The sequence below is a fragment of the Erpetoichthys calabaricus genome, chromosome 10 (assembly GCF_900747795.2).
Source record: "Erpetoichthys calabaricus chromosome 10, fErpCal1.3, whole genome shotgun sequence".
NCBI lineage: Eukaryota > Metazoa > Chordata > Cladistia > Polypteriformes > Polypteridae > Erpetoichthys > Erpetoichthys calabaricus.
This window is the reverse complement of record NC_041403.2, coordinates 20,556,098-20,572,285: the sequence shown is the minus strand read 5'-3', so window position 1 is coordinate 20,572,285 and position 16,188 is coordinate 20,556,098. Positions and strand designations below refer to the sequence as shown.

Sequence of the window (16,188 nt, the reverse complement as noted above, 5' to 3'; positions counted from 1 at the left end):
GTGGCTATACTAGCAGATGACGTTTCCGGTACCGTAATGCCATGGGAAAACGCGCTTTTGTCAGAAGGCAGAAGTAAGAAAAGTCAATAAGTAACACCGAAGATGCAGAATGATTCAATCACAAACGATAGTAATCATTTTGTACAAGTTCAGTGCTAACTAGGATCTGTCATGCGGGCCGCACAGATTTCTGTTGCGGGCCCGCATGCAGCCCGGGGGCCGCGTGTTTGACATGCCTGAACTACGCGACATAATAGGTTTGACTTAACCCACCTTTTGTGTTCTATGTATTTATTAAGTGTGTTGCGGTATCTTTTATTACCACATGAGGTAAAAAAAAAATAAAGTTGATTGATTGTATTTTTCATGCACTCTTAACATTAATTACTTTGTTGTAATTTGAAACAATGTAAACATGGGCGAAAGTATCATAAATCGGCTTCCACAACCGAACAAAATCCATGACATTTGGAGTAGTAGGGTGTTGTACCGTGTTAGCCATTATGAATGTAGTGAGAAGTCAAGAAAAATGACACCTTGTATTGGTTAACTAAAAAGATTCCAATATGCAAGCTTTCGAGTTTACATCTTGCCCGAAGAAGGGGCCTGAGTTGCCTCAAAAGCTTGCATATTGTAATCTTTGTAGTTAGCCAATAAAAGGTGTCATTTTGCTTGACTTCTCACTACATGGCATTTGGAGAAAAATCTTTCATTAAAAGTGTTTAACATTCTTTTCAAGTATACTGTATAAAGGTGTGGTGACCCTCTGAAAATATAATAAAATTAACATTTCCTCTGTTGACCTTACAACTGATAAATGCTGCCAGTAGACCATCGCAGGGCCACCAGCTATAATAGTGGTCGACTAGCCAGAAGAGCACCGATGTTAACACGCTGGATGGTTATTACTAGCGTTGTAGCATCCGACGAGCCAACAGTGGGCTGCCGACTGAAAACACTTTCGGCTTGCTGCAACCCCCACTGTCGTTCCGCTGACGATCTGCTGCCTGGCGGACCGAGTTTTCAGAACACTGTTTGAATAAAATAAAGAACCTGTTCAACCCAAAATGCCGTTGTTTTGATCGAATTGAATTGTGCTGTTTATTTCCACAAAAATATCGCTTACCTTTAACTTCTCCGAATAGGCTGACCAGAGGCTCAAGTGAACGCGCTAAAGAGGGAACAACAACAACAACATTTATTTATATAGCACATTTTCATACAAATAATGTAGCTCAAAATGCCTTACATGATGAAGAAAGAGGAAAAAAAAAGACAAAATAAGAATTAAAATAAGAGAAGACTAATTAACATAGAATAAAAGTAAGGTCAGATGGCCAGGGAGGACAGAAAAAAACAAAAAAAAAAAACTCCTAAAAAATAAAATCTGCAGGGGTTCCAGGCCATGAGATCGCCTAGCCCCCTCTAGCATTCTACCTAACATAAATGACCTCAATCAGTCCTCATGGTATTCAGGGTTCTCGTGGAAGGACTTGATGATGACGGTCACGTGGACTTCTGGCCTTTAATCCATCAATGGAGGGACATCACGATGCTTTAATTAGGTGGTGGTAGCGCAGATCCGAGGGCTCGTGAACGCAACCTCGAACCTCATTTGCCAGTAATAAAGATTGCGTACGAGAAACTGCAGGATACCAGGAATCTCCACGGGAAGCCACGCAAAAAAACTGAGAGAATATGTCAAATGAGATGATGCAGAATTGTGGTGGCAAGCAACAGCGACAGTTATGAGGAAAACGAGACTTTTGTTATGTCATCTTTCACGGAGGAAGTCCGGAGAATTTTCTATTAGATGTGATATTTCAACTTTTTTAACGTTTTGTATATCATGCCTGTCCGCAGCCCCCTAGCTCAGTATCATTGGGAAATATTCTCACTGTACGTGTCGCTACACTTTTTTTATTTCGAAAAACGCGCGCCGGTGAGGTTTATCCCTAGCGATTCGCCGTAGCTCGCCTATGATTGGATGGACTGCTGCCGACGCGCATCACACCACGGAGGTAGGGTGATCGCCTTATGTTAATAAATGCTTCACTAGCAAACAGAACCATTTACTGATGTCTCTTTTGTAGTCCACCAGAGTTCGCCTCTTACATTTAAGTGTTTGACATCATCTTTGAAATGAAGAGAATTGTGCTAGTAACCGGAGCAAACAGGTATTGTACAAATACAACTGAGCCATGAGATGCTGGTTTGCTGTTTTCATTTTTTACTTCATTCTAACCTATGCCTAATAGACAGTGTAAATGACAGTGCGACAGAAACCTGCCTTGTTGCGCAAATAATTACTTTTTCAAATTCGTGTCATTTTGGATCCGACACGTTACAGGGAACAATCAATTCATAGATGCGCTTAACCTTAAACGGTCATTTTACATGATGAGACGCCTCATAGCTTGCTAGGGACAGAAGCGGAGTGCTATGAAGCGAATCGTGTTGGTGTATCCGATAAAGGTAAGCACAAAGCTTTAAAAATATGGGAATGAAAGGGCAAAATATGTATATCCCATAACAACAAATTAAACGGTTATTTACAGCGATCGCTTATAATTTTACAGTGCAAACAGAATTCGTGCGCTTCGTTTATTTCATACTTACTGTAGCGCTTGGGACAGTTCTGCATGGTGACTTACAGGTTTTTATTGTAGGATTCCGTTATGGAACCCGACTACTGCTTGTGATTTAACTTTTTTAACGATTATTTTTCCCCCTACTGTAAAATCCGTCTGTGAATTTAAGTGAGTACTCAATAAGACAAACAGACCACTTTTTTATGACTAGATTACCCCTAATTGGGGAAAAATATACTACCTTTCTCTTATATATAAAACGTCTTTTAGAGGTCGTATTGACTTCTAAACTATTCCAACACTCCGTAATATTTATTAATATTGCAGTCACCATTTACTCCAGTTAGAAGTACAGCTCATCTTTGCCTTCTTACAGTTTCAAAACTCCATTAATCTACTCTGTCACCACCCACTCAATTCTATATCTTCACCTGGAGGTTTGACTGAGAGGCTCTACCTGTCTTTACAAACAAGTTTACTTGATATAGCGCCTGTCTAAGTGAAAACGATCTCAGGGTACATTAAAACTATAGTACTATGGAGTACAATCATTTTGTTTTTTCTGCCATTGGAGTGCAGCTTGGAAGAGGAGTTGGTGAGACCAGCAAAGGAGTGTTTAGCCTGTGGTCTGTGTGTGGATCCCAATTGCACCAGTGACGCGAGTGGGACGCTGTGATGTTAAAATATTGCCGTCCTTCAGGGGGGAAATAAAGCCAAGGTCCTCGGAATCTTTTGAAAAGGGTAGGATGCCCCACCATGTCCTGGCCAAATTGCCCACCATGGCCATGTCCATTCTGGTCCCCTAATCATCCCCTTTCTCTAATTGGCTATCTCTCTCACCTCTAAGTAGATAGAGTGTGGTAAGTGTACTGGTGTAAAATTGCTTCCATGCATGCTACACATTGATGGTGGTTAAGATGGCTACCCTAACGTCTATGTAAAGGGCTTTGAGTGTCTAGAAAAGCGCTATGTAAATGTACAGTAAGTCTGCAGGTCAATGTGAGTCAGACGTGAAAACTGAACTGAAAACCATGAGATGTAAAATCCATTGCCTTATCCACTGCACCACAATTTGCTATTTAAGTTCAGATTGAGGACATCCTGTATTAATTCCTTCTGGCTTTTTTTTGTACCCTATTATACAGTAAAAGGTTCATTAATCCTTCATAAATATGTATCTTGATTACATCTACATATTTCCTGCTAAATGCATATTGAGCATACCTGATGTGTGTTTCTCATATTATGTATATTGTCTAATGTCGTATTTAATACTTTATAAGGGTTTGTATTCATTGTCAGTTGTTGATGATAAAATACGTCAGAAGTCTTTGAAAGACGTGCAGCTGTGCACATCACCATAACCATAAACCTGAACAATTGTAATCAGTTTACTCTGTGCTATAACTTTCTATGCAGTTTTGTGCCATATTCTATTCATTACATTTCTGTATTGTATCAATGTTTCATGGTACTTGCTGTTATTCAGTCAGCTGTAGTTTCAAGCTCTTCTAGTATTCTTGTGCTGCATTTCCTTTATCTTGTAGTTTGCACAGTTGCATATTTGATATTGCTTTATAGCCATAAGTGCTTTATGATAGCATATTTTGTTAATATTGCTTTGTACTAATAAAGCAAGAAATGATGTGGTGTGTTTAGGTTTAGTGCTCAGAAAAGAGTAGTGGATGGTCTTCTTAAGAACAAAATGCAATCTGCAACTTTGATTAAAGACATGAGGTACACTGAAGGGATTTTCTTTTGAGAACAGCTGGCACATTGGCGCGAGACTGGATTTTGATCAGAGTCTGTAATACAGCTCCAGGTTTCTCTAATATGACAGTATTTGATCAGCCTCAGGTAGCAACGTGTATCCTCTGGTTATATTTCAGACATCACCATCTGTGATGTCTGGGTCACCTGCAACTGGCATTACCACCTTAAATCCGGTCATTGATAGTCATAAATCAAGATGGATTAGGGTGAATGAGAACACCTAGCAACAAGAGGTTCATGTAAAACGTGCAAAGTGCTTTTATTCTCCAAATAATGTTAAACATTTAATAAAGTACAGTGTTTCCTTAAGTAAATAAGTAATCCTGTTCATGTGGAGGTTAAAATCAACAATAAATAATCCAATAGACAGTTTAAAGTCAAGGTTAAAACGAGGTCAGGATCTTCGATTTCAAACAAATCATGAGCCCCAAGATCTCCTTCTAAACAACGTCTCATCTGCTCACCCTTTAACATCGAGAAGCTGCTTGTAAGCACGGTCAACCTTTACTTGACTCATGTCCTCATCACCATCCCTTGCTGTTCGGGCGAAATCCTGTGAGTGCATCAAAGCAGTTTGGTGTTCGTGCTTCTCTGTGGCTTTCAGCAGAGTCCCCCCATCCCTTGACCAGCTAGCCTCCTCTTCACTGCACCAGCTGCCACGAGCCTGACTTACTTTCTTTTCTTTCTTTTGCTCTTCATTTCATCCTTGGTTCTCTCTTCATTCTTTTTTTTCTTCAATCCCCTCATCACTCTCCCCAGGCTCTTTTCTACCTTTGTGGCTGTAGGTGACCTCCATTGAATCAATCCTGGAACGTCCATGAAGAAATTTGCCAGGCTGATATGCTTTCTTCAGGTCCACAAAGATGCAATGCAACTCCATCTGGCCTCCTTCTCTAAACTTCTCCATCAACACCCTCAGAGCAAACATCGCATCTGTGGTGCTCCTTCCTGGCATAAAACCATACTGCTGCTCACTAACCATCCCCTCACTTCTTAACCTAGCTTCCACTACTCTTTCCCATAACTTAATGCTGTGGCTCATCAATTTTATCCCCCTGTAGTTACTGCAGTCCTGCACATCTCCCTTATTCTTAAATATCGGCACCAGTACACTTCTTCTCCACTCCTCAGGCATCCTCTCACTTTCCTTTAAACAATCTGGTTAAAAAACTCCACTGCCATCTCTCCTAAAAACCTCCATGCTTCCACAGGTATGTCATCTGGACCAGCGGCCTTTCCGTTCTTCATTTTCTTTATAGCTGTCCTTACCTAATAGCGGTCCTTTTCTCCCTTCTTAGTGTCCAGCCTCTCATACATTACAATTATATATAATATAAAAATCCTGGGACGAGACATGACTTTTTCAGAAAGATACTTTCACGTCCCGCGAGACGAGACTTTGTGCTAAGAGATTTAACCAGGGCCGGAAATAAAAGACAAAGAGTAAAATAGAACGTCATGAAGAATTCAAAAACGTTGGTGCGATACACATGCAGAGCAGGTAAGAGTTAATGAAAGTACTAAAATTCGAAAGTCTCAAAAAAATGATTGTAAAGATTGCATTGCAAAAAGAGATTGAATATATTGTTTGGATTTAAACTTTATGTTGGAGACCTGTAGATCATCTAATTCGTGTTGCCATCAGGGAAAAGTAGTGTTTCTTCCCAATATAGAGGCGTATCCATGAGAATTTAAAAGATTTGTTGTTTGGTGAAAGTGAAATCCACATATGTGAGTGGCAGAGACACAAAGTGGCTGGCGCATAGTGCAGGCTGGGGGGGGTTGGCAAGCAAAGTGAGCAGGGGGCAAAGCCCCCTAGTAGATAAAAATATATTTGCACACACTGTGGTCTAAACACACACACCAGAATAACTGAAAAGGAAGAAAAAATTTAAAAAGTGAGAAAACGTCTGCCTTTGCAGTCTCAGTCCCAGTCCCAGTGAGGCACAATACAGGTGTATTGCTGTTGGTATATAGGACCCCCTGTTGTGTTTCTTGACACACTTTTGATGATCAGTCCATTGGCTGAAAGTCCTCAGTGTTCTTGTGTCATAGAGAGGATGTGCATCATTGTTCATAATGGCACTCAGTTTTGTTTTAATTCTCTCTTCCACTTTTACAGCCAGTTGGGCCCAGAGTGTGTCCCATAACCGAGCCTGCCCTTTTAATTAGCTTGTTAATTAGGTGGAACTTTCTTGAAGAAATGCCACCAGCCCAGCACAACTCGGTGTATGTGACAACCAGTGCAATTTTCGAGTTGTAGAAGGTGTGATGGATATCGCCTCCCATATTTATTTAAAATCTTGAACTCTGCCACAGACCCCTTACTCAATATACAATGCCATCCCTGTGCAAGCTTGCTATCAGCTTGTTTCCATGTAAACTGGGATTTTTCAGTTTCTGTCCTCATTTATTGAACATTGGCTAAAATAACTTTAGAACTGTTTTTCAAATAAAAAATTTGCTACCCTCGATCATAACAGATACTGCAGAACAGTTTTTTTTTTTTTAAAGTCTTGCTTCCTGAAAAGTTTTTGCTGATTGTGACAGGTACCTACTGGGTATGCACAAATATAGTTTTGGTTTTACTGCATCTCGTAGGAACTCTGAGAAATGGACATTTATATGTTTACTGACAATAACGTATTTAGTCATGTTTATGTTTCACATAAGTTATTAAATTCAACAGAATTAAGTGTTTTGCTCCTGATTTACTTTTGTATTCAATGTCTGGTGCATCACGTTGCAGTGTCCAACAGTAGTCAGCAAGCATTGACAGATTCCAGTTGCCCTGGTATCGTCTCTCCATCGTAGCACTGTCCTGGTGAAACCTTTCACCGTGTTCATCACTGACAGCACCAAGATTTGCGGGGAAGAAGTCCAAGTGTGAGTGGAGGAAATGAATCTTGAGTGACATGTTGCACTTCATTGTCTTGTATGCTTTGAGAAGTTTGTCTACCAGCTGAATGTAGATTGGGGCTCTGTAATTGCCCATAAAATTGTCAGCAACGTCTTTGAAGGCTTTCCAGGCAATTTTTTCAGGCCCAACTAACAGATCTTCAAACCGCTTGTCACTCATAACATGTCTGATCTGGGGGCCAACAAAAATGCCCTCTTTGATCTTGGCGTCAGTTATTCTTGAGAACATCTGTCTTAAATAACAAAATCATTCGCCTTCCTTGTTCAGTGCTTTCACGAAATTCTTCATGAGTCCCAGTTTTCTGTGAAGAGGAGGTAAATATATCTTTGCTGGGTCAACAAGCGATTCATGTGCCACATTTTTCTGTCCTGGAACTAACTTTTTACGGAGTGGCCAGTTCTGTCGAGAATAGTGCGACTCTTTGGCACGGCTGTCCCAATCACAGATGAAACAACAGTACTTTGTATTCTTATATGTTTCTTTGATGTGTGCTCCATACAGTAGCTAACAGGTTCTGAAGGATAAACGTTGCCATTGTGTAGCAGAACAGCTTTCAGGCTTAACATTGACAAATCAATGAAGAGACGCCACTCTTCGGGGTTGTGATCACAACCCAAGGCCGAGAACAATCCTTCAATGTCGAAACAGAGACTGTCGACATGTGCAAAAAAATTTGGTTATATCATGATGTCGGCCTCAAAACACAGAAATTTCGTATCTGGTGACAGCAAACACCATTCCTGCAGTCTCGAACCCAGCAGCTCGGCTTTTGCTTTTGACAGACCCAAATCTCTGACCAAATCGTTCAATTCGGACTGACCACACATGTCACACAGCAAATGTGAGGCGCCCATTCCTTGTCTTGATCACCAATTTTGCAGCCAAAATACAGATGATAAGCTCTCTTCACAAGAGCAGTCATCCAAACGTCTCTGAGGCGCAAGTGTATATTCGCCACAGATATAGCAGAATGTATCGTGGCTGTTACGACATTAACGAGACATATCGCCTGACACCAAAACGTCTATAGCATCAAGCTTACTTACTGTTATATTGCTACAGGTACTATACTTTACTATACTGATACTATACATACACACTGACTATCTATATTAACCAAATGAGCAGGATCGGTGTATGCAAGCCACCTTTATAGCATGCTGTGACAGCGTCAAGCTCGTTCAGACCTGGCCAGGCATTCCCAGGATGGCAACTTCCACAGAACATCTTCCAACCTGGCCTGATTCCATGCCAGGACGTGCCCAGGCTGCACAAACCGTTGTTGATAAGTCCCTTACAGGAGTGAAAATGTTTGGATACAAATATAAGAAAAAATCATGACAAAACTGAAACAGTACGTGATGGGTAAATTTTGATGTGATATATATGATCAGCACCCAAAAACCTATAAGAAACACCCAAAAGTGTTGAAGAAACAAAAACTTTGTTGTGCAGTGTCATCATATTGGGGAGTTTGCATACTCCCTTTGTCACTCCTCATTTTTAAAATACCAGCAAGCCCGCGATTCTCGAAAGAATCACAAATCCAAGAATGGCAATCACTTTCTGTTCCCTCCGATACTTGGAGGGATGAAATATCATGGAGGGTGGGTGCATCCTGGGAAAGTTCATTTAATGAAATAAACATATTTGTACTAAAGCGGTTTCGTTTTGGAGCTGTGACTCAGTTGTAGGTGCCTTCGTTTATTGTTTTTATCCATGCAGTCTCTTTTTTGTTCTTCTATGGCTGTGTCGTCAGCGAGAAGTCGGTTGCCGACGGCTGCGGATTCGCGTGCTGAAGTGACCATGGCGGCGAATCCGGGCATGGAGGGCTACATTAGTAAATGAACGTGGTATATGCGGTGGTGTGAGCGGTCGCGTTCGGGTGGCTGTACAACTTGGCGTGCACGCTTTACCTCAGGTTTAGTTCACAGGTCGTAGCCATGGTAAAGTTTTCATTTATTTAAATAAACATATTTGTACTAAAGCGGTTTCTTTGTGTGAGTGCCTTCGTTCATTGTTTTTATCCATATGGGCTCGTTTACAGGTCGTAGCCATACGGGTTCGTGTTTGTATTACTAACCGTTGAGCTCCTTCCATTTGGAGCCGTGACTCCTTTGCCTCTACTGTGTCAGAAGCGCATTGTGGGCGCGTTTGTTCATTGTGTTTATCCATACGGGCTCGTTTTGTATTTCTGTTAGTTGAGCTCTTTCATTGTGGAGCCGTGACATCTATGCTTCTGGTGTGTCTGAAGCGCGTCGTAGGAGCCTCCGTGTATTGTTTTTATCCATGCGGTCTCGTCTTCGTTGTTCTGTGGCTGTGTCGTTAGGTAGAAGTCGTTTACTGTTAGGAAGCATACTCCAACTTACACACACTGACTGCTGGCACAGTGGATTAGAGCAGGTGTAGTTTACAGGTTGTGGTGTTTGGGCACCACGCACTGACTCTGGGAACTACGGGCTCGGTTTTGTATTACAAATCGTTGAGCTCACAGGTTGTGTTGTTCGGGCGCCACCTACCGACTCTGGGAAGCCGCTGGGTTTGACTCTGGGGCGCTGCGGCGCAGTGCGCATGCGCATCGGTGCGTCCGCCGTCCGTGCATAAATTAAACTGTGGTTTAGTAATATAGATGTAATTTCCTTTAAGCCTGTTAATGGGAAGCACCTAGTAAATACTGGAACTCCTTTTACCTCTGCTACAGTATATGCTCTAGAGCAGGGGTCCCCAAACCCCGGTCCGCGGCTCACTACCGGGCCGGGCAGAGAACTGCCGGCAACGGAGACTCACTCAGACTTTTCAGAACGCTTGGTGGGCGGGGCTTTGCAGCGGTGCAGAGAGAGGAGAGAGCCCGAGGTGAGAGAGTATTACAGCAAAGTATTTTTATGGTCCCGACAGTTTCCCCATATGACATGAGTCTATAGAAATCTCGTTACTACAAAGTACATTCAGCAGATACTTTCATTACAACAAAGTGACCTTGAAATGCTTGAATGAATCATCCACAGAGCAGTTAGATGTGGCCACAGCTCAGTTGTGCACATTTGCACAACGATCCCCAAACAGAAACATTGTAAAAAAAAAAAATTTCTTTCTTCGAACTTTCCTCGTACTGTTTTTGTTTTCTGTGGTTTTCAGTGATACCTTTTGCTTATTGCTTGTCAACATTCGAAAAACATCCATTGGAATTTAACTCATTGTCACCCTCCTATAGAAATGGCAGACACGAAAAAACAATAACAGTGTTAATGTTTGTGATGTGCAATCTGTTGGAATGACAAATGCAATGCATATGTCTTTGTTATATACAAAAAAGAAGAAAAATGTATGGTTGCAAATGTATGTGAACTGCTGCATCTGAAGACAGTTTTTATGTGGTTCAGTGATGCTCGTTCAAGAAACATTCCTATTAATGCAGCACTCATTCAAGAAAATGTGAGGTTTCTAAACTCACTTGGGACCCTGTCAATGGGACAACACGCCGAAGAGCATCCCGAAGTGCGATCACCACGTCTGTTTAAGACTGTTTATCTGTTGCCGGGGCAACCGCAGGCTCACAGCTCTACTGTGAAACAATCACGCTTCAGGACGCACTTCAGCGTGATGTTCCAATTGGGTGTGGGGGATCCCAAAAGAGTTCAGAAACCTCACAAAATGAAATTTCATTCAGGCACTAGGGCGCCTCACCTTTACCCACTCTGCAGACTCGGTATCCAGCCAGGCTGGAGGAGTGCTGGAGGAGCCTGAGGAGGAAAATCTGAGGCAGCGGTGGAGCAGCAGCATGTGGGGCAGAGGCAGAAGATACCTGTTGTTCAGTGGCTGCATTCAAAGCCATACTTGATTTATGGGGCCGACAAGTGAACATTGGGATTTTTGATATGATTCAAACGTTAGCAGAGGTTGTTAAAGATACCAAGCCAGGGCATTCTTTCTCCCAGTTGGTGTATTATCACCTATCTCGGCTTTCAATAGAGTTTGAGCATTATTCCCAACCCCAAAAGACCCTCGAAATGGGAAGGAATGGATCTGTGACCCATTTGTGAATAAGCTAGCTGAATCAACTTTGTCTGTGCTTGAAGAGGATCAACTGCTTGAGGTTGCAAATGATGGTGGCCTTAAAAGTATGTTTGAGACAACTTCAAATCTCCATACGTTTTGGATTAAAGTCAAGGCGGAATATCCTGAGGTTGCCACAAAAGCACTGAAAAGTCTGCTTTCATTTCCAACATCCTATCTTTGTAAGGCAGTGTTTTCTGCAGTGACAGCAACCAAAACGAGATTACGGAGTAGACTGAACATAAGCAACACACTTCGTGTGTCACTGTCTTCCATTGTCCCCAAATGGGATTGTCTGGTTGCAGGAACACAAGCTCAGGGCTCCCACTGATTGTGCACTATGGTGCCCCGAATCCTCAACAACCTTCAACCCGTCCCCCCCCCCCCCCCCCCCCCCCCCCCCCACTGGCCCCTGGAAAAATTTGCATCTAGTAAAGTGGTCCTTGCTGTCAAAAAGGTTGGGGACCACTGCTGTAGAGGACTCCTGTATTTGGATTTTAAAGTGATATTAGCTTGAGGCAAGGAGACCAAGACAGCATAGTGCTCCTTCAGTACATATGGCATACAAGTGGCACACAGCTGCTACTGAACTGCTGTGTTGAGGTATCCTCTGAGTTAGAGGCTCATGTCTGCCCATCTGGTATGCTCCGCATGAATACAATGTCTGGTAGTTCTGCAATCTCCCACTTTTGTTTCTATAGCATGTAATGGCAAAGCATTAGATCCATGCCCAGTGAAATGTAAACATGTTGTAAAGGTCAGCCCTGACATAGACAGGCGTAGGACACAGGATCAAAGCAAACAAGCGGTTATTATTTTTTTCTTTCCGCTCGTGAAGAATGTCTTCCCCATTCCCACAAGCCCATAACACAGTCCCAAACACAAGCACAAGACTTTTCTTCTTTCCCTCTTCCACTCCTCCCGGCAAGCTTCGTCCACCTCCTCCCAAAGTAGTGGCTGCTGGCTCCTTTTATAAGGCATTCAGAAGTGCTCTAGGTGCTATATCCAGCAGCACCTCCGGGTGTGTCGGAAGAGCTGCTCTGTAGGGCTCAGCAACAGCTACAGCACCCCCTAGTGGCGTCCACGGATCCCAACAGGGCTGCACCAAACTCCATCTCCCATGAAGCCCTGCAGGAGTCCTCAGCATTGCTGCAACCCAGGGGGCCTGCAATCTAGTGTTCCAGGGGAGGTATTGTCCTGACCAGGCTTCCTCCCCAGGTGGACGCAAGGGAGAGGCGTCCCAGCTGGACAAGGGCCCCGGCCGTCAGCCACAATGTCTAGTGCGAGCTCTTCACATTGCCCTATCTGCCATGTGACGATTTAAATGAAAGGGAGTACTTAAACAGTGAAGGTGCACTTAACCTTCAAGATTCATTCTTATGTATTTTCAGGTAATTGTTCTTTAGTCTGTCTGTCCTTCAACTACTATACTGGGGAGTTATGCACTGAGGCCAGAACAGTAAAATAGAGTTACAATGCAACATACGTAACGTAAACTCACTTAATCCAACTCAGAATTGGGGTTGGCTTATCTTATTCCAGCAAAATGGGGTGCGGTACATTGCAGGCCATTATATGATATATGAATCCATCTATCCATTTTCTAACCTGCAGTTCAGGGTCATGAATCTCTGTATGGGCAGGGGGCCCAAAGCTCAGGAGACCCTCAAGAAAATTAAACCGAGTCTTGGAAGCTGATCTCGGCGGCAGTGTTAAGGATTTTGGGCCCTGTTCTCTAGTTGTGTTTTCCACTGTATTTAGACATTGGAGACATTGGCTCATATTAGTTGGTTGGATATTAACCAGAGATAACGTTGATGGCTATAACATTCTTGTTTGTAGCCCTACAGAATTCGTCAGATGCACCTCACTGGCCACACAGCACTGGATGTGTAGCTCCCAGTTGTTGAGCCCCAGCTGGTGTATTTTGCGCATCTGTAAAGCTCAGCACTGCACTGCTCTTTTGGTTTTAGCAAGGCCAGTATCATTTCAAGCAAACTAGTGATGGGGATTTTTGTGATTGCTTTTCATTATTTTTTTCAATTCATGTTACGGGGGGCATGTTGTGGGGTTTTACTGTACTTGTGTTTTACTATTTAATATAAAACCCATATAGGCTATTGTGTTTTTCAGTAGTTGCCATTTGTAAGGGACACAAACCCCAAGGCAGATTATTGTTGTGTAATTTATGTAACATAGGCTGCCAACTCAGCCAGTATAATTAATTAATTAGATTGTGTTTGATGTCCAAGAAGTAGAAATGAACACATGCATTTATTTTAATAATACACTTTGTGGCCTGTAGGGAGTGCCACTGATCCCCAAATCTCTGACACAATTGCACAGACAAGTCCCAGGTTCACCAGAATGTTTGTTTTTATTTAATCAAAGTATATTTCCACAGGCTTCCTTTCTAGCCACGTAGCTCAAACAAATCCTTTCTTTTTCCTTTTCTTTTTCCTCCTCCAAAATGAGTGTTGTCCTGCTCCGCTCCCGACTCTGACTTGCTGGGCCAAGTGGATAGCTCTCTCCTTTACTTCCAGTACTCAATCCATTCTATCCTGAAATCATTTCCAGGTCCACTGTGGCCACTGAGCAGTTATTTCTCAACAGCTCCCCCTCATGGCTGCCAGAGAACCCAAGAGGGCAGCCCTCTCGGACTACAACTCTCATGGTGCCCTGTGGTCATCCATACCGCGGGCCCGCCGAAGGGATTGTGCAACCCAGTGTATGTGGGAATGATCTGTCCATTGCCGGCAGTTTTCCACCATCACATATTTGTGTCTTCCCGACTAGGAAATGAGCTGCCAACCATTTGGGCTGCCATAATGCCAGCTGTGGTGCACCTGCTGCCACCTCCTGGAACAGAGGGGAATGATTGCAACACCCTTCTTAACCTTACCTGAATAGATTAAGGGAGCAGGGACCTTCCCGGCAGGGATCCCAGCTGGCCCAACACAATTTTTATTCAATATGTCTCTTTGTCTCAAGGGCCTGTGGACTCAGGATCCATACCTGGGCATGGAGAGCCAATGTCTGTCAAGCAAACCCTAGATGCAAGGTGCCAAAGCGCATTAGAGAGGGGTCAAACTCATGCTTGAAGCTATACTCATATGATTTTAGAGATGCTAACTAAACTTAATGCACACATCTTTGGGATGTTTTAGAAAAAAACAGATGTTTTTAAAATATGCAAACTGGGTACCTTGTGCTTTGTGCCCAATGCTTTCTGGGTTAGCCTCCAGCTTCTGTGAGACCCTGCTAAGGATAAGTGGGGCTGAAAAATGGTTGGATTAAAACGTTTGCTTGGTCAGACATATTTAATAAGAGTGTCTGGTTTTTTTAGAATTTCTAGAATAGTTCATTAATCTGTGAGTGCATTTTGGATTTCTATTTATGGATGGAAAGCTGTTCCTAAATTGACAAGGTTGCATGTTAAAACAAAATAGGCGACATCTATACTAATAAAAGGCAAAGCCCTCACTGACTGACTCACTGACTGACTGACTAACTGACTGACTTACTCACTCACTCATCACTAATTCTCCAATTTCCCGTGTAGGTAGAAGGCTGAAATTTGGTAGGCTCATTCCTTACAGCTTACTTACAAAAGTTAGGCAGGTTTCATTTCGAAATTCTACGTGTAATGGTCATAACTGGAACCTGTTTTTTGTCCATATACTCTAAAGGAGGGGACGGAGTCACGTATCGCATCATCACGCCTCCTACGTAATCACGTGAACTAAAAACAAGGAAGAGATTTACAGCACGAGTCAAACGCGGGAACGAAGGTAAATGACGTTAATTTTTGAGTGTCTTTTAATACTGTGTAAGCATACATATTAACACGTGCAATTAAACGTGTGCATTTACAGGGCGATTTCTCAGGCTTAAAAGCTCGCCTTTTATCAAACGCGGGAACAAAGGTAAATGACGTTAATTTTTGAGTGTCTTTTAATATTGTGTAAGCATACATATTAACACGTGCAATTAAACGTGTGCATTTACGGGGTGATTTCTCAGGCTTAAAAGCTCACCTTTTATTAAAAAGGTAAATGCTAACTGTTTTCATTCTGAAGGGCACAAACCACTTTGGATTTTGTAATGATAGTTGATTAGTAAGGTCTATTAAGGGATACTTACAGAATGATTAGTAATGCCTGTGAATGCCGATGCAAGTAGGAGAATCGGCATGAACTAAAGAATGAGTAGTAACTTGTACAGTAAATGTCTCTAAAGTCTGTCTATTAAAAAGTTATTATATATTTCAATCCTGTGTATTGATTAAACTACGAACCTAACAAGATCACTACATGGTGTCAGAAGTGGCGGATTAGAAGAGGAATGTGAAGAAGAGGTTCAGCTTTTGAACGAGTCTCGTGTCTGTGAGTAACCCGAAAACGTGATCAGAAAGCGCTAAGACATTCTAGCAAAAGAGAAAAAAGAATATGTTAGGATTACAGCCCCCACCAAATCTCCACTTAAAGGGAAATGTAGCTGAAAATTGGAAAAGATTTAAACAGAGATTCGAGTTGTATCTTGCTGCGATTGAAGCAGATAGGAAAAGTGAAAAAAATGAAAGCGTCTATGCTTTTACATGTAATTGGCGAAGAGGCGCTAAGAGGTGTAATAACAATTTTCAGTTTGAAGAAGATGGAGACAATATGAAATTGAACAAAATAGTTGAAAAATTCGAAACGTATTGGCAACTCAAAGCGCAATGTGACATTTGAGCGGCACAGTTTTTTTACATGTTTCCAGAAAAGCGGAGAAACAATAGACCAGTATGTGACGGAATTGCGTAATAGGAGCTTGTTCTAAGAAGAAACCGTCGAGACATCAAAGGGACCA

At 42.3% G+C, this 16,188-nt stretch overlaps 1 protein-coding gene across 3 annotated transcripts in view; it reads left to right on the top strand.

Moving 5' to 3' along the window:
- The first annotated feature begins 1,979 nt into the window (after window positions 1-1,979).
- Window positions 1,980-16,188, top strand: part of hsd17b7 (hydroxysteroid (17-beta) dehydrogenase 7) — a 46,319-nt gene continuing 32,110 nt past the window's right edge. Inside the window, exons 1-2 of one of the 3 annotated variants that reach the window (XM_028810989.2) lie at window positions 1,980-2,021; window positions 2,094-2,177. In XM_028810989.2, coding sequence (XP_028666822.1) covers window positions 2,143-2,177 — 35 coding nt within the window. In that variant the 5' untranslated portion in view covers window positions 1,980-2,021; window positions 2,094-2,142. The other 2 variants (XM_028810990.2, XM_028810992.2) reach the window with 2 other exon arrangements.